This window comes from Dama dama, chromosome 5 (genome assembly GCF_033118175.1).
Source record: "Dama dama isolate Ldn47 chromosome 5, ASM3311817v1, whole genome shotgun sequence".
Taxonomy (NCBI): Eukaryota; Metazoa; Chordata; class Mammalia; order Artiodactyla; family Cervidae; genus Dama; species Dama dama.
Window position 1 is genome coordinate 10,397,837 of NC_083685.1, and position 26,985 is coordinate 10,424,821.

The following is a 26,985-nucleotide window of genomic DNA, read 5'->3' on the forward strand; positions in this document are numbered from 1 at the left end:
CGCCGCTCCGCTGCCCGCGCCGCCCGCGGCTCCCGATGGAGACTGACGCGCCCCAGCCCGGCCTCGCCTCCCCGGACTCGCCGCACGACCCCTGGTACGTCCCGGCCCGGCCCGGCCCGGCCTCGCTGGCCCGCGCCCGCCCCGGCCCCGCCAACATGGCCGATCCGGGTCGGGCCGGGCCTCCCCGGGGCCCGGGCCCGCGCCCCCTGCGCCCGGGCGCCCGGCGCTCACGCGGGCCCTTTGTGTCTCTCCTCCTCCGCAGCAAGATGTTCATCGGGGGACTCAGTTGGCAGACTACGCAGGGTGAGCGAGCCCGGGAGCGCCTGCCGGCCCGGCGGGGCACCCGGGACCCCCCGGCGCCCCGGAACCGGACACCCCAGCCCGGCCCTGCGCCCCGCTGACCCCGGGCGCCCCTGCGCCGTTTCGCGCCCCGCCCGGGGACCCCGAGAGCGCAGGGCGATCGGCAAGCGCGCACGGCCCAGCGGGTGGAGGGGAGGAGATGAGGGGTTCAGGGGGCATCGGGGGTGGGGGGTGGGCTGGGCCCCGGGGACCCGCCGGCGGCAGCGCCAACTCCGCTCGCACCTGCGGCTCAAACTTTTGTGAGGCGGCTCCCGGAGCGGCGGGAACCCGGCCGGAGCCGTCCCCCCTCCAGCCCTGCTCGGCCCTCGGCTTCCTGGGGCCCCCGTGGGCGCCAGGAGGCTCCAGGGGAGTCGGGTGAAGACCAGGGGTGGGGGGGAAGCGCTGGAGAGCGTGCAGGCTGCCGGGCGCGGGGGCGGCCGGGCCGCGCCGGGGTCACTGGGGGCAAAGGACGGGGGAAGGGGGGAAGGGCGCAGGGGCGCGGGCTGGTCCGAAGGCGGGTGTGTGGTTACAGAAGGGCTGCGCGAATACTTCGGCCAGTTCGGGGAGGTGAAGGAGTGTCTGGTGATGCGGGACCCCCTGACCAAGAGATCCAGGTGAGCCCCTCACCCCCTCCTCCGGCTCCCGGCTCGCCCCGCTTCGCCGCCACTCTCTGCCTTGTAACCATCTGCTTCTCCCTCACTACGGCGCGCAGGGGTTTCGGCTTCGTCACTTTCATGGACCAGGCGGGGGTGGATAAAGTCCTGGCGCAGTCCCGGCACGAGCTCGACTCCAAAACCGTGAGTGGCCCTCGGGGCTTCGGGGGTCTTTTGGGAGAGGGAGGTCGCTGGAGGAGAGGGGGCAGGACTGTCCAGGGGTGGGGGTGCGGGGAAAGTTGGATGGGATCCCGGGAGAAAGGAGGGAGTTTGCGGAGTAGGAGGGCTGCCACGCTCTGAAACTTTGTCAGTCGAGTTGAGGGGAGACGGAGCTGCAAAATCCCAAGCCTGCTAAGCGATGTTACATCCCCACCCCACCCCAGTCCCTCCAGGACCCGGGAGGGAAGATGAGGCTGCCACCCCCTCCCTGCACATACTAATCTTGATGCCTCAGAGAGGAGCTTGGGGTGGGGCTAGGTCCCTCCCCTAGCCCAAATGGGGTGAGTCAGGGCTGCAGTGACCCACCCGTGGCTTCTCTGAACTCTAACTAGTACTTGGCTCCCCCCTCACCACCACCCCATTCCAGACCAATGGCAAAGCATCATTGAATCCCCCCTCCTCTCCCTCCCTCCCCTGACTTTTGGTCAATGAGCTCCTGGCTTTGTGTGGAAGATGTGAACCTGCTTTGCCCGTGGAGGAATTTATGAGGAGGGCCCTAGCTTGCCTGGAAACAACTCTTGCCGGCTAGGTCTGGGGAGAAGCCGCTGGCTGGGCATTCAGACTCTGGGAACATTTTGCTGCTGTCCCACCGCTCCCCAGTGTCTTGGGCCCTGCAGGGGGCGCTGGCCCAGGCCCCGGCTCAAGGGGAGAGGGGAGAGGAGAAAACGAGGAAGGGCTCCTCTGTGATGGGGTGAGCGTCTGCCAGGGACAGTGCGATCTCTCTCCACACTCCCCCACTCTCCTCCAGCGCTGGGCCTCCCTGCTTGGGTCAGTCACTGGCTCCTGCTTACCTGCAACAATAGCTGGTTGTGCCCAAGAATTTGTTAAACTACCGCCTGTCCCCAGCTCCTGTTATCTCTGCCCAGTGGCTCCCACTCTTGCCCGTGGTTATGAGCCAATGAGGCCAGGCCTCAACTTTGCCGGCCCTGAAAGGATCTTCTTGGCGCAGACTGAGTGACCCAAGCTGGGAATGGAGAGACAGTGGCCTATTGTTTTTGGTGATTATCTGCCATCAAGCTGCCTGTTCTCCTACCATCCCCTGTCCTCAGAATGCACTGATGGCTTCTGCAGCACTCAGGAAGCCGAGATGTTGGGACTGGGGTTGGAGCTGGGGGGCAGGGGCATGGAAGATGGATAAGAGGAAGAGAGAAGGGAGGAAGGAGCAAGAGATAGGCATCCTTCTGAGATGCGGGACTCTGAAAAGGGCAGGGGCTTTGTGTTTGGCATTCTCCAGCCTGGGAAAGGGGTGGGGGTGGAAGGGAGGCTTATTGTGGGGAGTCTATTTTGGGTTCTGACTTTCACCTTTTATTTACTTGTTGGGTTTTATGTTGCCAGCTGTGAGTCAGAATGGAGGTAGGGTGTGTCAGCGATTGGTTGTGCGTGGGTCTGCGGGCCATGGCTTAAGTACCATCTCCCCATCAGTGTCTGCGCAGGGGGACTGTCAGAGGTGTGTTCTGGTGGCCTCCAGGAGAAACAGAAGGACGAACATGTGCATTGAGATACAAAATCATACCTCGGTGGGCAGCTGTAATTATCCCTGGAGCCCCATGGGATTTGGGGAGAGAGGAGGCATTGCCCAGTGTGGAGTTTGGAGTTTTCTTCTCTGTGGGTAGATTCCAGTGAGGGAAACAGGAGGGCTGTTCCCTGGTTTGTGCCATTCAGGCAGTGAAGAGCCAGAGTCTGTTGCCTAGAACTAGGCTGAGTTTTGAACGGAAGGAACTGTGGGGAAAGACAGATGTCCCCTGCGATTGGCTAGTGAACTTCTGAGTGGTGTCCACCCACGTGAGTGGCAAGAAACTCTGAAATGACTGGGCCTCAGAGGTCCTGTGTTGATCACAGTATCTCGAGCTCTGACTTTTGATGTTTGTTAATATGAATATAGTACCTGGGAGTACCCAGGTGCATCTTGCTTTTTCCCCTTTGGTTGTTCACGGCCAAGGGCAAAGGTGGCCCGCTGGTAATAGCACCTTTGTTTGTGCAAAGAAGGGCAGTTCACAAAGAAACGCTTTCACCTGCGTTATCTCATTTGATTCCATGCAGCTGCCTCTGGGAAAAGTGGGTGCTATTGTCCCCACTTTGCAGATGAGGGAACTGAGGCTCAGAGGGGTCAGGCAAGTTACCAGGATCACAGACTTGGCTAGGGGCCCAAAGTTTCTGAGTCCAAATCCCGTGCTCTTGCATGTCACCAAAGCCTGTGCTCTGCTTCACCCCAAGCCGACCTGTACTATCAGGGAACTGTTTCCTTGCACCATCAGGAAGGACTGTTGGATGGCGGTGGTGTTGGGAAAACAATGGAGTCTACCCTTGTGGTTTACGAACTCTTATCTCAAAGCCTTTTTCAGGCAAAGATCGTTTCCATTCCCAACGCTTCCGCAGTCTGGATCGCCTGCCTCACCTGGACAGGTATCTCTCAGGCAGGAAGGGCTTCAATATACCTGGTGCCGGAAGGAATAAGTCTGTGCTTACTTTTTTGTGGTTCTTGCTGAGGGCTAGACAACAAGTGCTTTGTAAGCATTATCTCAAATAATCAGCAGAGGACCCTTTGAGGTGGATGTCAATATTGGCCCATTTTGCGGGTGAACTCAGGCCTAAGGCTCAGAGAGGTTAAGTCATTTGTGCACGATCTCACAGCTGGGAAGCAGCGTTAAGTGGGATTTGAACCCAAAGCCCAGCTCTAACCACTGCATCTTCCTGCCAGAGGCTGTGGTGGTTTCTGTCACTTCTGCGTCACCTCTGTGTCCTGGGATGAGAGTGGTCCTCAGATCCTCAGGCTATGTGTGATAGCCAGGCCTCCTCTATCTCTGTCCTCTCTTTCAGATTGATCCCAAGGTGGCCTTTCCTCGGCGAGCACAGCCTAAGGTAGGTATGTCTGTGTCTGGGAGTAGCTCTGTACCACCAGTAGAGATTTTCCCATCATTCTCTTCTATGGAAGAGGCTTCTGGGTGGAGTGCTAATGACATGGCATGGGATGGGAGGAGGGAGGATTCTTGATGTCCTTGCTTTCTGGATTGCAGACACGATGCATTTTTCCATCTGTGCTCTGGGGTGGACTAGGGAGAGGGGGCTGCATTTGTTGAAAGAAAGAGGAACCCCTCAGGGGATTCATTGCCCTGTATTTGAAGTCAGTACGTTTTGGACTCTGGGCTTCCCTGGTGGCTCAGAGGGTAAAGAATCCGCCTGCAGTGCATGGGACACAGAGATGTGGGTTCGCTCCCTGGGTCGGGAAGATCCCCTGGAGGGGTCATGGCAACCCACTCCAATATTCTTACCTGGAGAATCTCCATGGACAGAGGAGCCTGGTCCACAGAGGGCCACGGTCCATAGGGTCGCACAGAGTCGGACACAGCTGAAGTGACAGCATGCACGCGTGCACACTTTGGACTCTAATTCTGTGACTTTGGAGATTACAACTTCTGTGCCCGCACCTCTGGGGTGGGAGGCACTCAAATACAGCCCAGACTTAGCTGCTGAAGCTGAACTAGAGACAGGTCAGGGAGCTACCTCTGACCCCCAGTACCCCCCCCCCAGCTCCCCTCACCTCTGGGATGAGGTGCATTGGGCTTGCAGAGCAGAAAGGGATCATGGCATCTGTCACCTGTTATCTTTCAACTTGGGTGACTGTGGCTGCCTTCCTAAGTGTTCTTTGTCCCTGGTGCTGTGACACAGTTTTCTGGGTACCCACAAAACAGCTCTCTGAGCAGTGGAGCCATACAGAACTCAAAACTTTTGGTGCAGCACAGGGGCCTAACAGTGGTATTCTAGTTCCCAGGGCAACTAGCCACATCTTCATTTTTAAGCAGTTGAAAACAGGAGATAGGCAGTGGGCTGACTACAGTCCTGGGAGCAGGAGCCCTGAGTCGGCTGATTTATCATGTGTCCTGGGACTAGGTCCCTCTCCAGAAGATCTCAGTTTCCCCCTTTGCAAGGGGTTGGTGGGAATTGGTGGCTTTATGATTCTAAGTCATGGCGCCTAGCTCAGGCCACAGTGAAAGGAGAGGGGCAGGTCTGGGGAGACAGGAAAAGGGCATCCCTGCCAGGGTCCAGCAGAGGGCCTGAAAGCAATTATGGAGCAGGTATTGGAAGGAAGCCGCACCAGGGAGCACATGGTCGGAATTGGGTTAATTCCATTAAGCAGTTTGGTGACAGAAGGTGCTTTAGTGCTAGGATGGGGCTGGGAATTGCCGTGGATTAGCCATGCGCTCCTGAGGTAATTAGGACCATGTGTTCTTCCTAAAACAGGGCTGGGGCCACGGGGCTGCCAGAGGTTGGGTTGGGAAGAGGTTGATGAGGAAAATGTCGGTGTTAAGTTCCGGGGGACCCTGGGATGGGCCTTGGCCTCTTCTAGGAGTGGCTGGTGGGGTCTTCGAGGTACGGCTGTAGGTCTGGGTCACTGAGCCAGCCACCCACTTCCTGACACAGACCCCAGGGAGCGAGCCAGGGTGTGGGGTGTACAGCTGCCTGCGACAGGGCCAGAGGTGGGAGTCCAAGGGGGGAGCTCGGGGTGGTGGTAGGGGGTGTCTTCTGAGTAGCTGGGGCCACAGAGAGCTTGTCAGCTGGCACCCCAGCAGGAGGGCTGGAGCCCCCGCTGGTGGCGGTAGGCCACAGGACTCAGATGCCCACTTTCTCATTCCCTCCCTGAACAGATGGTGACTCGAACGAAGAAGATCTTTGTTGGGGGCCTATCAGTAAACACCACGGTGGAGGACGTGAAGCAATATTTTGAGCAGTTCGGGAAGGTGGGTCCGAACTGGGGAGTACTGGCTGGGGGTCAGGGCAGGGGGAGGGAGGCCGGGCATGGGGTATGAAAGCCCTGTGGAATTTTGGTCGGTAGCAAGCGCGGAGTCCAGCCAGGTCATTCCAATTCCTGCAAGAGTCGCAAAGGGGGCTGGGTCCTTTTGTGGGTGAGGCTGGGTCAAACCCAGCGTTCAGGCTCCTGGCCTATCTGTGGGCTTCAGACTCTGTGGGCACGTCCCCAGGGAGGGAAGCCACACAGTAGCTATCCCTGTTGTTGCCCTTCTCCTGCTTATCTTCCTTCTCCTGAGGGAGGCTGTGCTCCCGAAGCCAGTTCAATCCAGTCACCCCCTTGGCCTCCTGGGAGTCTGCACCTGTCCAGTCCATGGGGTGGTTGTACCTTCCCCCACTCCTTCCTGCTAAGGATGATAACGAGGCAATAAATATGACTCCCAGTTGTACTCAGAACCCTGCTTGTGCAGGTGGGAGCTGGGGTGGGGGGTGGTGCTGATCTCTTAGCTTATCGGGGAGGGGCTGCAGAGACCACCCCAAATTCCTGATCAGTCCCAGAGAACTGGTTCTCAGCTCTGCAGTGCCTGGAACTTAAATTTCTGGGCCATTTAATCCATGCAGAAGCAATGTGGTGACATCAGACAATAGCGTGTCCCCCACCACCCCCCAGAAAGGGGAGAGTGTGTACCTCAAGGTACCATGGAGAGATGGCTAGGAGGGGACCAAGTTTGACTTAAGCCTTGGGGTGAAGTAGAGCTTGCTGTGCTGAGTGCTGGGGTCCCTGGGCTTTTCAGACGTGAAACAGGCTGTCGGCTGGGTCTCACCTTCCCATCAAGGCCCTTTCGGTTCCCTATATTAGGCGCAGGGCACAGGAGAATCGTGGCTTGGGAATGGGACGTGAGCTGGGGACTGGGTGGGTTTCCAGCCCCTGCCTCTAAGGGAACGGGTGGGAGGTCCCCTGGCCAGCGTATGCTGGCGATTCCTGGGCCAGAGGCCTAGGCTCAAGGCGCCTCCGCAGGGACCCGGGTACCGGATCCAGGGCAGGTCGGGCGGCCTGGGCCCCAGAGGGAAGGGCGCTCCTGGGAAGCAGCAGGCCCCGCTCGGGCTCCGGTGGGGTGTCTTTGTGTCTGAGCGCCGAGCATTAGAGCTCGCACTAATCTGATCCAGCAGCTGTGATTGGAGGCCGCCTGCCCCCGGGGCCGGCGTTGCCATGGCAACCGGGCCCCAGGAGAAGCCGTCAGCGGCCGCGTCTTTTGTTCGGGCCTAAATCGGCGTTGGCATGTGAAACCGGCCCGGGGAGGCCAGGGGGAGCCGGAGAATAGGCTGCCAGGGAGCGAGGGGGACAGCCGGGAATGCCAAGGGCCCCGCGGCGGGGGGCCCCCCGCCCGGATCGAGGGGCCGCCGCCGAGGGGGGAACAATGGTCAGCCGCCATGGCTGCCACTCAGGCTTAGCGGCCGCCGAACTTGGCGGCTCCCACTGGTCAGCAGGCCTCGGCCGCCTCCCCTCCCCCCCGCCCGAGCCCCCCTGCCCCCGGGTTCCCATGGAGACCAAAGCCTATTAAGGACACTGGGCCGGGAGCCTCCCTCCCCTCTGCTGGCCCCAGGAGGGGACGCCAGTGGGGGGTCCCCTGGACCCCCAACCACTTTTCCTTGGTCTGTGCCCTGGCCTCAACCCGGCTTGCCCACTCCCGGTCTGTCCAGCCAAGGCCCGGGTTGAAGGGTCTGGGGGTGGGGGGTGGCCAGGGCTGGTGGAGCGAGAGGGGTTGATTGGAGGAAGGGCGGTGGATTTGGGCTGAATCAGGAACTCGGCGGAGGGATAGGGAAGGAGGGTGTGGCTGGGCTCATCTATTCATTGGTTCAAAAAGTAATCAGGGAGCACAAGTCCCGTGATGGATAGGGCGGTCATGACTGACCTGGCACTGCCTTCATGGAACCTTCAAAGCCAGTGGTGTCCAGTTGTTTACTCTCTAGCTTTGCCAACCTTCCCCATGTGACTGTGGGCAAGCCCCTCTCTAATAAAGGTAAAAATAATAATAATAACAGCTGCTATTTATTAAGCGCTTACTCTATCCCGGGTGCTGTGAGTTACGACTGTTGCATGCATATCTCCTTTAACACCTCCCTATAAGACACAGCTAACGCCCCATTTGACAGATAACGAACTTGAATCATAGAGACCTAAAGCTGCTGGCCAAGGTTACTTTCCAGCTCCAGCCGGTCCTACTCAAAGCCTGTGCTTTCATCACAAGCCCCCCTTTCCGGGTTTCTCTTTTCTCTGTGCCAAACGTGAAGTGTCCATCCGGTTTGGACGGCTGAGCTGATTTGGGACTCAGAATGGGTCCATAGGGATGGGAGCCACGGTGACAGCGAGCTGTGCGGCCCTAGGGCAGGAGCCTCTTTGGGCGGAGAGATGTCATTTTCTCCTGAGATTCTCCAGGGACCCAGCTGTCTCCTGACTCAGTGGTGTGGGGGATCCTGCTTCTCCTTGGGGAAAGTCGGGGGCCCGATTACTGCTTGGTGCCTAAGAGCTGGAGGACCACCCAGCTCAGGGGCCGCCCTTTCCACTTTAACAAGGCGGATGACAGCCTGGACAGAGAGCAAAGGCGAGTGGGGAAGAGGCTGTGCCCCAAGGCCACAGGAAGTTTTCCTTGATCCCTTGGGTGTCTGACCATTTGGGGGAGGGTCAGCAGCTGGAGTGGGAGGTGGAGTAGGGAGAGGCAGTGTCAGAGGCAGCCCTTGATTTCCACCCAGGATGAATCCGACCTTAGCTTAACCCCATGAGACAGCGGACATTGGCTGAAGAATTAAGAGGGCAAGGAGGAAGCAGCAGATGTAGGCAGAGGGAAGCTGGGACTGCGGAAGGGAAGAGAAGGCCTTTGGCTGTCCGTGCATCCAAAAGGATGCCTTGAGGGAGCAGCAAGAAGAGAAGACTTAGGGTCCAAGGGATGGGGGATAATGCAGAACCTCCCCCTTCCTCCACCCTTTCCCCTCCCCCAGTCAGTGGGAGGCCGGCAGCCCAGGCACTGAACTCTGCTTGCTTTAATTACAGCCTCTAGCAAAAGGAAACCTCAATTAGAGGAAGAGATCTGCACCAGGAGAGGGGAGTTGGGTCTGACTGGAGTGGCTGCTGTCCTCCTGGCCTTTTGCAAGTGGGAAAGAGACTTTCACTTCCCCATCTCCTATCTTACTCCTCTATTTTCTCCTCTAGCACCCACTGTCTGCCTCCTCCTACTCCTCCCAGACTTGATCTGGGATGTGCTGTGTGACCCTGGACAGGTGACTTCACCTCTCTGAGCCCATTTCCTCATCGACAGAAAATGAGGCTCTTACCATGCAAGGAGAAGATGGTGGGGCAAAGTGCCAGGCATATAGTGGGTGCTTAATATTTGCAGGAGAATCTGGTGGTTGAACGGGGGTGCTGTGGCAGCCAGTTGGGGTTGCAGATGGAACGCTGTCCGCCACCCGGGGAGCAGGTTGAAGATAAAGCTTGGACCGGGCAGGAGGGGAGTGGGTGTCGGAGCCCTCGCTCCTGGGTTGCGGTGGGGACCCCCGGGTCTGGTGGGTCCTCCACGGGAGCTCTGTTTTAGGTGGATGATGCCATGCTGATGTTTGACAAAACCACCAACCGGCACAGAGGTGAGTGTGGCCCCTCCCCCTTCCTAGGCCAGGCTGGGGGGCCTGTGGTCAGCCAGGGGGCTGCAGGTCACAGCTGCCCTTTCATCTCGCCTCCTGACATCCTATCCCCGAGGATCTGCATCCTCTCCCGGGCCTGGCCTTACAGAAGGCTTTTGTCCCGCCGTTTCCTGTGCTAGAAACTTGCCGAATTGCAGACACCGGAGAGGAGAGGAATGGAGGAGTGGACCTCTCCTCCCCCTGCAACCGAGCCCTCCGCCCCCGCCCCAGCCAGAGTCTGCTGGGCTTACCTTGTCCCTGGTAACCAGAGCTGGGGCCCGGCCACCCCAGGGTCAGGCTGACTCTACAGTCTGCTCCTGCCTCTGGCCCCCTCGCCCCACCCCGGGCCGAGCCCAGCCCCCTTGGCCCTGACTCTGTGAGCTTCTGGGCCACCGGGTGCACACTGCCTGGTTTTTTCTCCCAAGGGCCTTGCCTTCTGAGAAATCCTGTTCCAGCCCCTGGGGCACACCCAGGAGGAGGCAAGGTTGTTTCTCCAGTGCCTTCAGAGCTTTGGGCCTTTTAACCTGTTTGGGGAGTGGGATATGTGCTGGGGTGTGTGTGTCTGTGTGTTTGTATCTATGCATGTGAGCGTGTTTGATACTGAATAGTTGTGTAGACCTAACATGTCAGGGTAACTCTCATATGCACACAGGGACCTTAATGCCTTTGTGAGCGCTAGTTAAAGTGTCTCTGTGATGTGTGGGTACCTAGGGGTGTGTATGTGTGTGTGTATATCTGTATACAAAAATATACCTGTCCATGTTCATGTACATTTTTAAAAGGATTTGTGTGTGTATTTTAAAAGTATTTCTATTTCCCTCTCTGGAAAGCATCTGAGGAAGAGAAAAGGCATGTTGAACGTCATTTGCGTCACAGCCCTGCCTCTTCCTAATTTGCTATGTGACCTTGGACCAGTCACTTCACTGAGCCTTGGTTTTCACATCTATGATTTGGGAACTGAAATCCTGTCTCGTCACGTACTTGAGAGGTTGCCAGGGTGCGGGTGAAGCCTCTCATTAATTCTTAGACACTTGCCTGCAAGAAGGGAGTTGCCTGTTGGTATGACTTGGGGCTGGGTTTTGACCAGGAGCCCGGTTCTGACCTTGCCTTTACCCTCCAGGGTTCGGCTTTGTCACATTTGAGAGTGAGGACATCGTGGAGAAAGTGTGTGAAATCCACTTCCACGAAATCAACAACAAAATGGTGAGCAGGTGGACTTCCCTAGTGGTGCAGTGGTTAAGACTCTGCGCTCCCACTGCAAGGGGCATGGGTTCAATCCCTGGTGGGGAACATTATGCATGGCATGCAGAGGGAGACTGGGGCTCTAGCCTGAGTCAGTCAGCCAGGGAGTGCTTGGAGGTTCTGGAGGCAGGCAGAGGGGCCTCACAGTCAATGGGGCAGAGCCAGTTCTCTCACCCCCTGAAAGTGTGGACAGGAACATGGTGGTTAGAAAGCATGGCTGGTGGGCTCAGAGGGACTTGGACTGAAATCCTTATTCCACCGCTTCCTAGTCTAGTCATTGGACAGATGACTTCGCCTCTCTGAGCCTGAGTTCCCTCGTCTGCAAAACGAGAGTGTCAGTAGTACCTCCATCCATCTCAGGGTCGGTGTAAGCATTTGATGAACCACTGCATGCTCAACCCATCTCTAGCACATTGTGATCACACCAAAAATAGTAACTATGAAATGAACAAGAGGCCTGCCAGGGAATAGGAGAGGGTCTGTGACCCTGGGTCTGTAGGAGGGACTGACCACCGGATCTCATTGCAGGTGGAATGTAAGAAAGCTCAGCCAAAAGAGGTGATGTCACCAACGGGCTCGGCCCGGGGGAGGTCTCGAGTCATGCCCTACGGGATGGACGCCTTCATGCTGGGCATCGGCATGCTGGGTATGTGCTAGGCCTGCACCTGTGGCTTCTCCCTGCCCAGAACTGCACCTGGGGCTCCCAGGAGCTGTGTGGGTGTTGCCTTTCCTCTGTGGTCTGCCCTCAGGTCTGGGCAGACAGTGCCCAGGGTGTGTGGACCAAGGATCTCAGGTCTGGCAGTCCTAATGAAGGTGGGCGATTTGGTTGTGGGGTGCTGCCCTCTGGTGGTAACCAAAAGAATGGTCCAGTTGCTCCTCATTAATTGGTCCTACTGTCCATCCCACCGTTCGATTTGTTTGTCCACTCATCCATCTAGTAAGTAGTTATTGAGCAACTATAAATGCCAGGCCCTATGCCAAGAATTACAGCGGTGACTTTCCTTGGGGCTTTATGGTCTGGCAGGAAAAGCAAATAAGTCCCTGGTGGCTCAGTGGTAAAGAATCTACCTGCCAATGCAGGAGACACGGGTTCCATCCTTGAGTCGGGAAGATTCCCTGGAGAAGGAAATGGCAACCCACTCCAGTAGACTTGCTTGGAAAATCCCTGGACAGAGGAGCGATGGGGTCGCAAAAGAGTCGGACACAACTTAGTGGCTAAACAACAAAAACATAATAGGTTTGGGATGGAGAAGTGTAGGGTGCCAAGGGAGGATGGTCATAGTGAAGCTGACCAAGACTTGGAGACACTAGGAGAGACGTGACATTTAAGCCGAGTCTGAGGGTTGAGTAGGAGCTAAGTCATGGGAGGGCCGGGAGCAGGGGAGGGTAAAAATGGTCAGGCGGATGGAACAGCATTCACAGACGCACAGGCCTTTGGGAAGGTAGAGAGAAGCATGTTTCTTCTTGTTTGTTCGACTAATATTGATTGAGCAGCTTCGGAGAAATAGGACCTGCCTTCATTGTGTTTCCCATCAAGCGAGAGACAAGATTAAATGGACCATGTCACCACAGAGTGACTGGAGGCTGTGGGAGGCCCGAGGAGGCACCTAAATCGACCTGGGGGTTGGGGAAGCTCCCTGGGGAGGGGGGTCAAGGTCACCATGAGCCTTGGAAGATGAACAAGAGTCAGCAGTGCTTGGGGCCCTTGACCAAAGGTGAAAAATCTGAGCTGGGACCCCAAGACAGTCACAGTCTTCCTGGAGAGACAAGCTGTATATACACAGGAGAACACTAACAAGGGGGTCTTTATGTTGGAGATGGGGGAGGGGTGCCCTGAGGACTCAGAGAAGGGGGTGCAGCATGGGCTAGACGGTCAGGACTGGGACCACAGGTAGAAGGGGTGAGGAGCATACCCACCAAGTGGAACATTGTCTGCTGAAGTTTTGTTTTTTGCTTTTCGACTTTGTTTGAAAGTAACTTTACATTTTCAGAAGAGTTGGAAAAATAAAGTAGTAGTACCAAAAAATCCATATACCCTTTACCAGATTCACCTGTTGTTTGTTTTTTTTTTTTAAGATTTTTTTCTAATGTGGGTCCTTTTTAAATCTTTATTGAATTTGTTACAGTATTGCTTCTTTTTTAATGTTTTGGTTTTTTGCCTGAGAGGCATGTGAGTTATTAGACTTGGTTGGGGGACAACCAGGGATCAAACTCTTACTCCCTTTGGAAGGTGATGTCTTAACCAGTGGACCACCAGAGAAGTCCCCAGATTCACTTACTGTTAACATCATACCCTATTTGCTTTTCTCATTTCCTCTATATGTGTATGTATATATATACACATATGTGTACACACACACATACATGATACGCTTATGATTTCTCTCTAAATCATTTGAGGGTAAGTTAATTCAGTGTATATTTCCCAAGATTAGGGGTGTGCTTTCATGAAACATTATAATTATCAACTTCATATGTTTATATTGATACAATATTTTAATCTAATCTACTATCTATTTTCTGATTTTATCAGTTGACCAGTTCTGTTCTTTATAGCTATTTATGTCCTCCAGAACAAGATCCACCAGAATCAGTTTTTGAATTTAGTTGTTCTGTTTCTTTACCATCCTTTGGAACTTCGAGAAAATTTTCTTTTCAAAACAATTCATTAGCTGGTCTTACTCCTTTTAAAAAGTGGGGGAGGGGGACTTCCCTGGCAGTGCAGTGGTTAAAACTCGATTCCACTGCAGCAGGTTTGATCTCTGGTTGGGGAACTAAGATCCCACATGTGCTTGTCAAGGCCCCCCCCCCCCAAAAAAAAGTGGGGGTGGGGGAAAGAAAAGAACACCTCTAACTAATAGAGAATCATGGTTAAGAGACTTGGAGCCAGTCAGATCTGATTTTGAATCCCAATTATACCATTATTACTCACTGTGTGATCTTTCTTTCAAAGCTGCAAACATCTATTACAATATATGCATACTAAGTAGCAGGCACTGTGCTGGTGATGGAGAGATAGAAATAAAAGGTGGGGAAGACAGAAAATCAGCTCTTGAAGAAATCCTGGGATAAGTTCAGATACTGGTCATCAATGCTATGAAAGGAAAAAACCAGGGTGACATGATAAATATTGAAAGGGAAAAACCAGGGAGAGTCACATGATAAATACTGTTGTAACTGATGAGAGAGAGGCCTTTTGTGGGATCACTTCTCTGAGGATGTGACATTTGAGCTGCCTCTTGCACAATGAGAAGGTCATAGTCATGTGAAAACCTGGGGAAAAGTGTTCCAGGCAGAGGAATTATCATGTGCAAAGGCCCTGGGGTGGGAAGGAGCTGGTGAATCTGAAACACAGCAGGGAGGCCAGTGTGACTGCAGCAGAGAAGGGGGGCGGGGGCGGGGTGTGGACGAGGAGAGGACGGAGGCAGGAGCCACAGCATGAAGAACTGTGATAAGGGGTTGGATTATTCTCAGCTCATAAATGTCACCTCACTGAGCCTCAGTTTCTCTACCTGTAAAATGAGGCTCCTAATGGTGCCACTTGGGATTCTTATGAGGGTTAAGGAGAGAGCAAAGTGTGCAGTGGGTTTTGTATAGGGCTTGGCATGCAGATAGCATGTATGTGGTAAATGTGATTATTATTCATGATACAGAGTGGGGAGGGGAATTCGTGATACGTCCTCCCCCACCAAGCTGTAGATAAAGCATCTGACACCGGTCCCCTTGCCTTATCAGGTTACCCTGGTTTCCAAGCCACGACCTATGCCAGCCGGAGTTATACAGGCCTTGCCCCTGGCTACACCTACCAGTTCCCCGGTAAGTCCTGCCCAGTGTCCTTCTGCTGCCCGCATGTCCCCGGTTCCCGGGCAGTCTGACTCCTCAGGGCAGTGTTCAGCGGGTGGTGCATGGATGGGGGGAGGTCTGCCTGCTGGAGGCTTGGAAGGAAGGGCATGTCTGAGGAAGGAGCGCCTCTCCCCACCCAGCCCCCCTCCCCTCCCAAGAAGCTGGGGGTGGGGCTCCCTGTGTGGCCCTGCATGACACCCTCCCTCCCAGGCTGACCTCTGCCTGTCTCTTGCCTTTCCTCCCTACCCGCGTCCAGGGTTGCCACTTCCACCAAAAGGGCATCAGGCTTGTGGTGGGGAGTCCCCCCTGAGGGCCAGAGTTGGCTGTGTCCTTACGGACTCCCCCTTGATGACCATGTGCTACACTGAGCCCCTTCCAAGGCAGATGAGACCTTTTGAGACCCTGGATGCTGAAAAGCAATTTAAAACCATGATGATCGCCACCCTCATTTGCAATTCAAAATAAAAACAACACTAGCCCTTCCCATATGTGGCAAGAAGCCCAACAAAGTTCTGAGCCTTTCCCATGATGACTATTCAATGTTTTGGTTTTTTTTTAATATCAAGTATCATATTTTTGCAAGGCTCTTGCTTGTTTGTTTCTTGGTCTTATTTCTCTGGAGGGTCCCCTAAGCCCTTGCACCTTGGGCTGTCCAGATATGAATCCTCTGTGCACTTGACACTGACTAGTCCTGACAGTGATCTCCAGCGGGAGGCGGGATGAGCCCGATTTTCTAGGTGAGGAAACGGGCTCAGAGGGGAAAAGTGACTGCAAAGATGACTCATCTAGAAGGTGGCAGAGCTGCTCTAGGGTCATTGCTTGCCTGCCCCCAAAATAGAAGAAAAGATGGATTCTGGGAGATGTTTTAGTGCCTTCAGACCTTTTAAAAAAAACACCAGGGACAGAAGCTCCACCATCTCCCAGTACCCGGAGTGTAGGTGGCAACTCCGCCCACTTGTTCCTTCCCTGTCCGTCTCACCTTTCTGTGTCCTGTGTCTTTGTCTCCGTCCCCACCTTGGCCTGCTGGCGACCGTGCTCTCCCCATCCCCAGCTCTCGGGTCCTGTGCATGGCCTGTCCCCCCACCCAGTGTCCCATGGGTGCCTTCGTCCTCCCTGGGCCACGCCCGAGGGGCCTCTCTGCATCTTCCTAAGCTGTTTTACGTTTCATTTTAGAATTCCGTGTAGAGCGGACCCCTCTCCCGAGCGCCCCAGTCCTCCCCGAGCTTACAGGTCAGTCGCTCGGATTTCGTACATCTCACAGGCCACATGGGGGAGAAAGACAATGACCCAGGGACCGACCCCGGGAAAGCTAGGGGGACCCTCTTCTCCTGCCCTCCAGTCCTCCGGCGGAGCAGCAGCCTCGGGCACTGGCCAGTCTGCGTAGCTACATGGTCCTTAAGGGTAGGGCACAGGGCCAAGCCCAGCAGATGGAGGCGAAATCACTCATTCATCCACTTGACAAATATTTATCTAGCGCCTCCCGTTTGCCAGGCACCCTGTCGGCGCTGGGATCCAGAGGTGAACCAGCCAGAGTCTCAAACGCAGAGGGAGTGGGCGGGGTGGGGACGTCGGGACACAATGGGGGCGTGGCTCCGGCGGTGGGCGTGGCTCCGCTCAGCCCCTGCCAGGAGGAAACATAGAAACCCGGTATGTTCAGATCCCATTTTTCCAAGAGAAGCCAGAAACCCGGCTTCACTTTCAAATGAATTTTTCCGTTATTTTCAAATATTAGCAACGAGTTTCCAATTTTTAAGTTCCCCGGGGACCAGATGAAACCTATTTGAGGGCTGAACCCAGCCCATTTGCAACTCGTGGGCAAGTAGGGCGATGTGTTCGGCCATCCTGGGCCATTTCTCCAGCTGGAGTTTTCACCTGGGCCTGTCAGCTCAGCTCTGGAGCTGGGGCCGGGGCGAAGGCCCACAGCAAGGGGCAAGGGGCGGGATGCAGATGAGGTGGGCTGCAACGGGTTTCTCTGTTCAATCTGCTTCTCCCCTCACCCCACCCCCAGACTCCTCCCCCGAACCTAGCCGCGTGTGGAAGACACAAGCGTGGACGCTGCTTTAGATGAGACCTTCCTTCCAAGGGGTGCTCAGGGGCCCCCCAAAATGGGGGAGGGGAAAGAGGCACATGGGGTGAAGGAAGGGGAGGGAGTCCTGATGGTGGGGGTGATAGAGGATCTTCCCTGAGCAGAGTGAGTTGGGGGGCAGATGGGGGTCTTTCCTACTCATCTCGGAACTCGTGTTGAGGGCCTACTGTGTGAGACAGCCAGCCAAGCCCTGGAGACAAAGAAGGAACCAGACAGCCAAGCTCTCATCTGCAGAACTTGTGCTCTAGAGAGAGAGATAAATACTTATTACACAAATGAGTAATGCTTTACTGTTGTGATGAGAGCATACTGGTTTTGCTTTGAGGAAATGCCTAACTGGGCCCCAAACCAGACCTCAGGGCCCAGCCCTGCCCTTAAAGAACTGAGGGAAGGAATAGCCCCTCTGCAGACATTTTGGCCTGGGGAGGCAGTGGGTTCGAGGCTGAGCAGTTCTTGGAGGTCAGGGGTCTGAACTTTGCCCTCACCTTCAAGAGATGACAGTATTTCCTTGTGCATTTAATCAATATTTGTTGTGCCAAATGCTGTTCCAGGCAGTGGGGATTCAGTAGGGAGCAAGACAGACAATCTCCCTGCCCTCCTGGAGTTGACAGTCTGGTGGAGGGAGACAGGAATAAACAAGTAAATGAACAAGTAAATCAAGATACTTGCACCGGGTGAGAGGTTCCACAAGGAAAATAAAACAAGGAGATGTGCTAAGGTGTGCTCAAGTCAGGGCGAGGGGCTGCCTTAGCAGGGGTAGTCAGGGAAGGCTTCTCAAAGGAGGTGATGTCTTGAGTGAGAAGGTGCCAGCTCTCTAAAGATCTTAGGCAAAGCGTCTGCCAACTATGCAGGCATGCTGTCCTAGATTTTCATCTTCTGGCCCAACAACCTACCGAAGAATTTTCACAAGGATTTTTTTCCAGGGTCCCTCACCCCACCTCCAGTTCCAGTTCAGGGCTAGGGTCACTAAAACAGCCCCCAGGGGCGCATCTTTGAACGGGAGATGCTGGCTCTGGATGGGAGTGTGGCCTCTCAGGGTTGCAGTGGTAGAGCCAAGCAGTAGGGGGTGCTCATCCCCAGCCGGAGGCAGCTCCAGGCTCACGACAACCCATCATTAAGACACGGGTCCCTCCTAGTTATATTCCTCCTAGTTCAGTTCAGTTCAATTCAGTCATTCAGTCATGTCCAACTCTTTGGGACCCTATGGACTGCACCACACCGGGCTTCCCTGTCCATCACCAACTCTAGGAACTTACTCAAACTCATGTCCATTGAGTCGGTGATGCCATCCAACCATCTCATCCTCTGTCGTCCCCTTTTCCCGCCTTCAATCTTTCCCAGCATCAGGGTCTTTTCAAATGAGTCAATTTTTCCCATCAGGTGGCCAAAGTATTGGAGTTACAGTTTCAGCATCAGTTCTTCCAGTGAATATTCAGAACTGATTTCCTTTAGGATTGAATGGTTTGATTTTGCAGTCCAAGGGACTCTCAAGAGTCTTCTCCAACATCACAGTTCAAAAGCATCAATTCTTTGGTGCTCAGCTTTCTTCTATAGCCCAACTCTCACATCCATACATGACTACTGGAAAAACCATAGCTTTGACTAGATGGACCTTTGTTGGCAAAGTAATGTCTCTGCTTTTTAATATGCTGTCTAGGCTGGTCATAGCTTTTCTTCCAAGGAACAAGCGTCTTTTAATTTCATGGCTGCAGTCACCATCTGCAGTGATTGTGGAGCCCCCCAAAATTCTCTCGCTGTTTCCATTGTTTCCCCATCTATTTGCCATGAAGTGATGAGACCAGATGCCATGATCTAAGTTTTCTGAATGTTGAGTTTGTTTTTTTTTTTTTTTTAAGAAATATTTATTCCTCTTTAATAGTCTTGGTTCTAAAGTAAAGTTAGTTGCTCAGTCATGTCTGAATCTTTACGAGCCCACACACTGTAGCCCACCAGGAGCCTCCGTCCATATAATTTCCCAGACAAGAATACTGGAGTGGGTTGCAATTTCCTTCTCCAGGGGATCTTCCCAACCCAGGGATCGAACCCAGGTCTCCAGCATTGCAGGCAGACTCTTTACCATCTGACCCACCAGGGAAGCCCTGAATGTTGAGTTTTAAGCCAACTTTATCACTCTTTCACTTTCATCAAGAGGCTCTTTAGTTCTTCGCTTTCTGCCATAAGGGTGGTGTCATCTGCATATCTGAGGTTATTGATATTTCTCTTGGCAATCTTGATTCCAACTTGTGCTTCCATCCAGCCCAGCATTCACATGATGTACTCTGCATATAAGTTAAATAAGCAGGGTGACAATATACAGCCTTGACGTACTCCTTTCCCGATTTGGAGCCAGTCTGTTGTTCCATGTCCAGTTCTAACTATTGCTTCTTGACCTGCAAACAGATTTCTCAGGAGGTAGGTTAGGTGGTCTGGTATTCCCATCTCTTGAAGAATTTTTCACAGTCTGTTGTGATTCACACAATCAAAGGCTTTGATGTAGTCAATAAAGCAGAAGTAGATGTTTTTCTGGAACTCTCTTGCTTTTTGGATGATCCAGCACATATTGGCAATTTGACCTCTGGTTCCTCTCCCTTTTCTAAATTCACCTTGAACGTCTGGAAGTTCATGTTTCAGGTACTGTTGAAGCCTGGCTTGAAGAATTTTGAGCATTACTTTGCTAGCGTGTGAGATGAGTGCAGTTGTGCATTAGTTTGAACATTCTTTGGCATTGCCTTTCTTTGGGACTGGAATGAAGACTGACCTTTTCCAGTCCTGTGGCCACTGCTGAGGTTTCCAAATTTGCTGGCATATTGAGTGCAGCACTTTCACAGCATCATCTTTTAGGATTTGAAATAGCTCAACTGGAATTCCATCACCTCCACTAGTTTTGTTCATAGTGATGCTTCTTAAGGCCTTCACTTCGCATTCCAGGATGTCTGGCTCTAGGTGAGTGATCACACCATTGTGGTTATCTGGGTCATTAAGATCTTTTTTGTATAGTTCTTCTGTGTATTCTTGCCACCTCCTCTTAATATCTTCTGCTTGTGTTAGGTCCATACCATTTCTGTCCTTTATTGTGCCCATCTTTGCATGGAGTGTTCCCTTGGTATCTCTAATTTTCTTGAAGAGATCTCTAGTCTTTCTCATTCTATTGTTTTTCTCTATTTCTTTGAACTGATCACTGAGGAAGGCTTTCTTATCTCTCCTTGCTAGTCTTTGGAACTCTGCATTCAAATGGGTGTATCTTTCCTTTTCTCCTTTACCTTTTGCTTCTCTTCTTTTCTCAGCTATTTATTTATAAGGCCTCCTCAGACAACCATTTTGTCTTTTTTGCATTTCTTTTTCTTGGGGATGGTCTCGATCACTGCTATTCCTTAAACACCTGCTGTGTACAAGGCAGGGTGCTAGGCGCTGTAGAGGTGGCGGGGTGGGGGGTGTAGACAGGAAACTAGGGAATAGCCAGATCCCTGTGTCTGAAGAGAGGGTCAGAGAAAAGGGGATGAGGAGACCTGGGGAAGGGAATGGTCATTTCTTCCTGGGTGATGGCCAGGGGTGCTGAGCCAGGAGGAGGGGTGTGCGGGGAACTGGCCAGGCAGCAGAAAGAACGAAATGGGGTTGTCACCTGGAGTCTAGCTTCAGCCCGATCTTTTGGGGGGCTTGGGGGGAGTGGGGGGCGGGAAGGCGAGAATGCATGTCTCAGTTCGTTGGTCCTTGGGGCGACAGGCCCAGCTTTTGGTGCCTGTGTCAGTCAGTCACTGGCTCTGGTTGACTTGGGCTGAAAAGAGGGACATATCTCTCGATAGCCCTGGGCTGAGTAACCCCCCGGTTCAGCTGAGGGCCCTCCCTGGCGATGGCAGCAGCGGGCACTGTTCAGGGCAGCTCAGGGGGTGCCCCGCCCCCATCCCATCCCCCCATGAGATGTGGCTTGTGCTCCACCCCCCACCCCCACCCATGACATTTGGGTTGCGCACGTGTGTCCCTCAAGTCCAGGCTGAAGCAGAGGCCCAGCCAATCCCTGGGAGGCCGTCCTCTCTCCTCCCTTTCTCCAAGGGAGCTCTTTCTGCCTGACCCCGGGGCTGCGCTTGACCCCTCTGAGGTGGGCTAGGGCCAGAGAGGCTCTGCCCACACCCCTTCTGCCCCTCGGCCGCCGCGCTGAAGCGCCCACACCTTTCCTTCCAGCCATTCCCCTCACCGCTTACGGACCCATGGCGGCGGCGGCGGCGGCAGCGGCTGTGGTTCGAGGGACAGGTGAGGCTGTCTGGGGTGCAGGGGGCAGGGGGGATGGGGGACAGAGAAGTATAGAGGGGAGGGGAGGTGGCCACGGCCACCCCTTTTCAGAGGGACTCACTGATTCATTCACTCGAGGACTATGAACTTAGCACCTGCCAGGCCCGCCAGGAAGGAGACAGGTGTGGTCTCTGCCCTCCGGAGCTTGCGGGCTGGTGGGGTGGCAGGTGTTAAAAAAGGCCATCCCATGATACAGCCTACCAGGGGAAGTCAGGTGTCAGAGACGGGCCTCTTGGGAAGGGCTACCAGGAGGTTGCCCCTCTTAACTTCTGATCTGAAGGCAAAGAGGAGGAAAGTATTCCCAGCAGAGGGACGAGAAGGTGCGAAGGCGTGGAGGCCAGTTACCATGGGTGGAGTGGAGGGGTGAGGAATGGAGACAAGGAACCAGATTCTAGGGAAACACCAAACATTTTATTTTACTTTTTATTTTTATAATTTTACACACCAAACATTTTAAACAGCGGAGTGATGGTCATTTTAGACAGCGCAGGCAGCTGTGGGGTGGGGACAGGTGGGAAGGGCTCCAGAAGGGAGGGGCAGTCAGTAAGGAGGCCGCTGAGCTGTGGGACCAGAGATAACAGGGGCCCTGGGCTAAGGCTAGTGGGGGTGGATGGACTCTGGTCAATCTCCAGGCAGTGGTCCCACAACACTCTGCTGGGTGTGGGGGTGAGGCCGAGGGAGAGAGGTCAAGGTCGGGGGAGGGGGTGGGATGGGTTGTGGGGGGTTGCTGCGGGGTCACAGTGGGCGCCGGGGCTATCACCGTCTTCTTTCTGGGTTGCCAGGCTCTCACCCCTGGACGATGGCTCCCCCTCCAGGTTCGACTCCCAGCCGCACAGGGGGCTTCCTGGGGACCACCAGCCCCGGCCCCATGGCCGAGCTCTACGGGGCAGCCAATCAGGACTCGGGGGTCAGCAGTTACATCAGCGCTGCCAGCCCCGCCCCCAGCACTGGCTTCGGCCACAGTCTTGGGGTGAGTGGCTCCCAGATCTGGAGGCCCCAGAAGTTGAAGGAGGGAGAGGCCTTGTCTGTCTTTCGGGGGAGGTGGAGAAGAGAGGCAAGAGATAATGGATGGGAGACCCAGGATCAGTGAGAGTTGTCATTCACTTGTTCAGTGGGCATTTAATCGCCTTCCATTTAATCGCCAGCCATTCGGTGGGCTCTGGGAATACTGTGCAAATGAGGCTCAGCATCTCTGCCTGCATGGAGGCTAGATTCTAGCTCAGGGGTGCCCTGCTTTTTACCAGGGTGCTGGTTTTCTGCAGATTCTCAGGCCCTACCCTGGAGAATCTACCCTAGTAGATAGTAGGGGCAATATAGGCAGGGCTAGAGAAGGTCTATGCCTTACCTGAGGCTCCTGCGGAAGAGAGGAGGAGCCCCTGGGCTTTCTCAGCCACCCCCAGGAATCTAGGAGTCAAATCCTTTTCTTTCCAGGGCCCCTTGATTGCCACAGCTTTCACCAATGGGTACCACTGAAGCAGGAAACAGGTGGCAGGAGGTGAGGAGGTGGGCTGGGGCCTTGGGGTGTGGGTGGCATCTGGCTAGCGCTGAGCAGCGCAGTCTGGGACATAGACTTTCTTGGAACCCACAGCCCCAGTGGGGAGACAGATCTTTATCCCAACAATGGTCAAAGACCCAGAGAAGCTGCTCAAACTGCTCCATAAAGGATGTAAATGATAGCCACCACAAGGCAGCATGTGCCGCTTCTCAGGCAAAGATTTTTTTTAAGACTGTTGGGGCTCCACAGTGATGAGGGAGGAGAGGAACCTGTGCAAATCGGCTCAGGTTTTTCAAAGAGCAGGGTTTATCTGGACTAAATATTTCATGCCCATAACACAGCGATTCTACGTCTAGGCATTTATTTTTATAACTGAAATGCCCATCAACAGCAGAGCGGTTAAATAGACTGCATGCATGCACCGGAATATCCAACTGGTAAAACAGGATACTGTCCACGTATCTACACATACAGAGAGCGAGGGGGAGGGGAAGACCCTGCACACACAGCCATCATGCTGCGTACAGTGGGGCGCTCTGTGTCTCAGCGACATTTCCTTTGTTTGTCCATTTGTGCATTCAACAACTATTAACTGAGCATTTGTTTCGGGAGAGGGGGACGTAGAAGACCAAGAAGGCTCCCCTCTCTCTACAGACAAAAATGAAGTGAGCAATTGACATCATTCTAAATTGCACGTGAGAGGTCTACCTGCTTCAGGGGTTCAGAGCGCAGTCCCTGAGAAGGTGACATTGGAACAAATCCAGCCATCCAGAAATCTAGGGAAAGAGGGTTCCAGACAGGGAGCAGGAGATGCGAAGTATATGCAGGAAGCTTGCCTAGGAAGGGATCAGGGAAAGAGGCCTTAGGCCCGAGGAGACGTGGGTTCTGTGGGCCGCAGAGAGGTGGGGAGGCAGGACCCCCTAACCCGCTGCTGTGTTCCAGCGCCCTGGCCTGCAGCTGACGAGGACCACGAGTGAGCCAGCGAGGGGGCGGGGACACCTCAGCCGCAGCCGCCGCCCCCTTCCCCGCAGCGACTCGGACCGCTACTGCCTGCCCCCCACTCCCTGGGCCCCCTGGCCCCTGCCCTGCTGTCCCCCACCTCACTCCCGGACATCCATGTCTGGCTCCCCTACTAACCTCCCCCTCTTCCGCCCCTGGCCCTTTCCCCCACTTCCCCTGTCCTACCTGCTTTTATTTATTTTGGATTAGCCAGTTGCCCCCCCCACCCCGTTCTCCTCTCCGCACCCCCCCACGTCGGGTCTGCGCCCCTCTCTCCCCACCGCGCCCCCATAGGACCCCCCAAGAAGGCTTTTGTATTTGTGCATAGCTAGAGTGAGGGCGGAGGGGGCCTGCAACAGGCCACAGCCACAACCCTGGATTTTTTATTCTGATTTTTCCTTCCTTTTCTCTTTCCTTTTTTTTGTTTTGTTTTGTTTTTTAAAGAAACCGTTTTTTAAACTATTTCTAGGTTTGTGAATGTGAAGCCCCAGGCCGCAGGGGGCAAGGGGCCAGGTGCCCCCCCACCAGCTGAGAACAAAATGTCTATGTGGGTGTGGGCCCCTGGCCAGCTCCCTCCAGCCCTGGAGAGGAGGACAGGCTGAGGAGGCCAGGCCGAGCCCCTGGAACCATCCCGTCCTGTATCATATATGTAAATACTGTGAGGTTGAAGCCCCCACCCGTCTCTAAGACCCCTTGGGGGCGAGGGCATCGCCTCACCCCACCCCGCGTTTCTGTACCTTCCTCTCAGACACCGTTACTGTAAGCTTGCAGGCCTCAACTGTGGCCAAGGCAGGCCCCGCTCTCTCAGGCCCTATGGGGTCAAAGGCCTTGGGCCCGTTCACCCCAAAAAAAAAAAAACAGTGTGGGGGCGAGGGAAGAGAAGGGCTCGCCCAGAGCCACTGCTGGAAAGGAATTAACTCTCCAAAGGTCACCCCCTCCCCGCCCCCTACCTGGTCAGGCCTTCATGGTCTCTGCCCTGAGCCCCCCATGAGTGGGCATTGGGGGTGGGCACTTTGGGAAGGGGCAGACCCCAGGGGAAAGCAAAGGGCTTCTCAGGGAACCCCCACATTCTCTCATTGAAGTTCCCCACCAGGATGGTCCCGTGGCCAGAGCCCCGAGTCCCTGGGCCCTCTTCAAAGGAAAAAGAGGCTCAGGTCATGACTTCATGAACAATGACCAGGCTGGTGTGGCAGGGTGGAGCCCCCCCCACCCACTGCCTACCCGTGTCCTCTCCCCCAGGTCTGGGGCTGGGAACCTAAGCTCCCTTCCCCATCATAGTCCCCTCCCCTGAAAACCACCTTTGGAGAGTTAATTGTCTGTGTGAGGTGCTTAACCTATTAGCCCTGAGAACACAAAGCAATAATCTTTGTTACTGAGATGCGCGGCTGTTCGTGGTTTTTTTTTTTTTTTTTTAATGTTTCCTAATAAAAGAGAAGCTGCATTTTATTGGTTTTTATTTTTAATTTTCTACACACTTGAGCTGAGTCATGAGAGACTTAGCTTTCCTCTCCTCCCCTTCCTGTGATCCCCCCACCCAACTGGGCCCACCCATGGGCTCAGGGCCTTGGAATTCCGTTTTCTGATTTGTTTGGGAAGTTTTTTTAAAAAGATGTTACACGGTGTTTCGAAGCCAGCAAGTTACCACCCTCCGGTGTCTCTTCTCTCCACATCTGTAACTTCTTTTTCCAGGTTTTATTTTCAGTTTTGAATTCCTAATAAATTATTTGAAAACGGGCCTGAGCTTGTGTCTTGTATCTCTCTGTGCGTTCAGAACTCGGTACCCCAATGATACCCCATTTTCCCTTAACTTCTGTTTTCCTCCTGGAGTAATCTTCACTTTCCTGTCGACCCAGCTCCCATCTCCAATTTCTTGACCAGCCTCAAAACTTGGTGTTGATGATGAGATACCATTTTATACCCAGTAGGATGGCCATCATCAGAAAACCAGAAAATAACAAGTTGGTGAGGGAGTGGAGAAATGGGAACTCATTGCTAGTAAGAATGTAGGATGGTGCAGTTACTGTGGAAAATAGTTTGGCAGTTCTTCAAAAAGTTAAACATCGAAATACCATATGATCCAGCAATTCCACTCCTCGGTATACACCCAAAGGAACTGAACATAGGGGCTCAAAAAAGATGCTGAGCGCCAATGTTCACAGTAGCAGTATCCACAATAGCCAAAAGATGGAAGCCACCCAGGATGAATGGATAAATAAGGCCTTTCCATACAGTGGAGTATTATTCAGCTACAGTGGAGTATTATTCAGCCATAAAAAGGACTGAAGTACCGCTATGTGCTACAACACAGATGAACCTTGAAGAATTCGGCTAAATGAAAGAAGTCAGACACAAAAGGACAAATGTATGATTCTACACATTTGAGGTACCTATTAATAGAATCACCAAATTCATAGAAACAGCAAGTAGATTAGAGGCAGGGGAGGAAGGAGTGGGAGGTTAGGGAGTTAGTTATTGCCTGATGATTACAGAGTTTCTGTTTGGGATAATGAAAACATTTAAGAAATGGGTTGTGCATAGCATTGTGAATATAATTAATGCCACTGAATTGTACACCGAAAACTGATAAATTGGGAAGGGGATGTAAAAAACGGTAAATTTTGTTATGTATTTTTTGCCACTTTTTTGGAAAAAAAAGCTTGGCATCGAACCCCTTACTCTCATGTGCTCAGTCGTGTCTCAGCACATGTCTGGCTCTTTGCAGCCCCGTGGACTATAACCTGCCAGGCTCCTCTGTCCAAAGAATTTTCCAGGCAAGAACACTGGATCGGGTTGCCATTTCCTACTCCAAGGGATCTCTTAAGTCTCCTGCATCGGCAAGCAGATTTTTTACCACTATCACCACCCTTACGCTCAGTTCAGTTCAGTCGCTCAGTTGTGTCCAACTCTGTCCATGAATCGCAGCACGCCAGGTCTCCCTGTCCATCACAAACTCCCGGAGTTTACTCAAACTTATGCCCATCGACTTGGTGATGCCATCCAGCCATCTCATCCTCTGTCGTCACCTTCTCCTCCTGCCCCCAATCCCTCCCAGCATCAAGGTCTTTTCCAACGAGTCAACTCTTCGCATGAGGTGGCCAAAGTATTGGAGTTTCAGCTTCAGCATCAGTCCTTCCAATGGACTTATCTCCTTCAGGATGGACTGGTTGGATCTCCTTGCAGTCCAAGGGACTCAAGAGTCTTCTCCAACACCACAGTTCAAAAGCATCAATTTTTCGGCGCTCAGCTTTCTTCACAGTCCAACTCTCACATCCATACATGACCACTGGAAAAACCATAGCCTTGACCAGACGGACATTTGTTGGCAAAGTAATGTCTCTGCTTTTTAATATGTTATCTAGGTTGGTCATAACTTTCCTTCCAAGGAGTAAGCGTCTTTTAATTTCATGGCT

The 26,985-nt window shown here is 53.7% G+C and overlaps 1 protein-coding gene across 5 annotated transcripts; it reads left to right on the forward strand.

Annotated features, from left to right (window-relative positions):
- On the forward strand, window positions 1-25,315 carry MSI1 (musashi RNA binding protein 1). Of its 5 annotated transcripts, none has more exons than XM_061141761.1 (15): window positions 1-94; window positions 263-303; window positions 872-953; window positions 1,052-1,136; window positions 4,029-4,070; window positions 5,855-5,947; window positions 9,542-9,590; window positions 10,747-10,829; window positions 11,397-11,514; window positions 14,604-14,684; window positions 15,885-15,941; window positions 20,974-21,042; window positions 21,864-22,051; window positions 22,513-22,576; window positions 23,519-25,315. In XM_061141761.1, exons 1-14 carry the CDS (start codon window positions 36-38, stop codon window positions 22,552-22,554), a joined length of 1,089 nt encoding a protein of 362 aa, XP_060997744.1. In that variant the 5' UTR covers window positions 1-35; the 3' UTR covers window positions 22,555-22,576; window positions 23,519-25,315. The 5 variants fall into 5 exon arrangements, with proteins under 5 accessions (XP_060997744.1, XP_060997746.1, XP_060997747.1 ...); XM_061141763.1 differs by having other exon boundaries at window positions 21,897-22,051; XM_061141765.1 differs by having other exon boundaries at window positions 16-94; window positions 267-303.
- The last annotated feature ends 1,670 nt before the right edge of the window (window positions 25,316-26,985 follow it).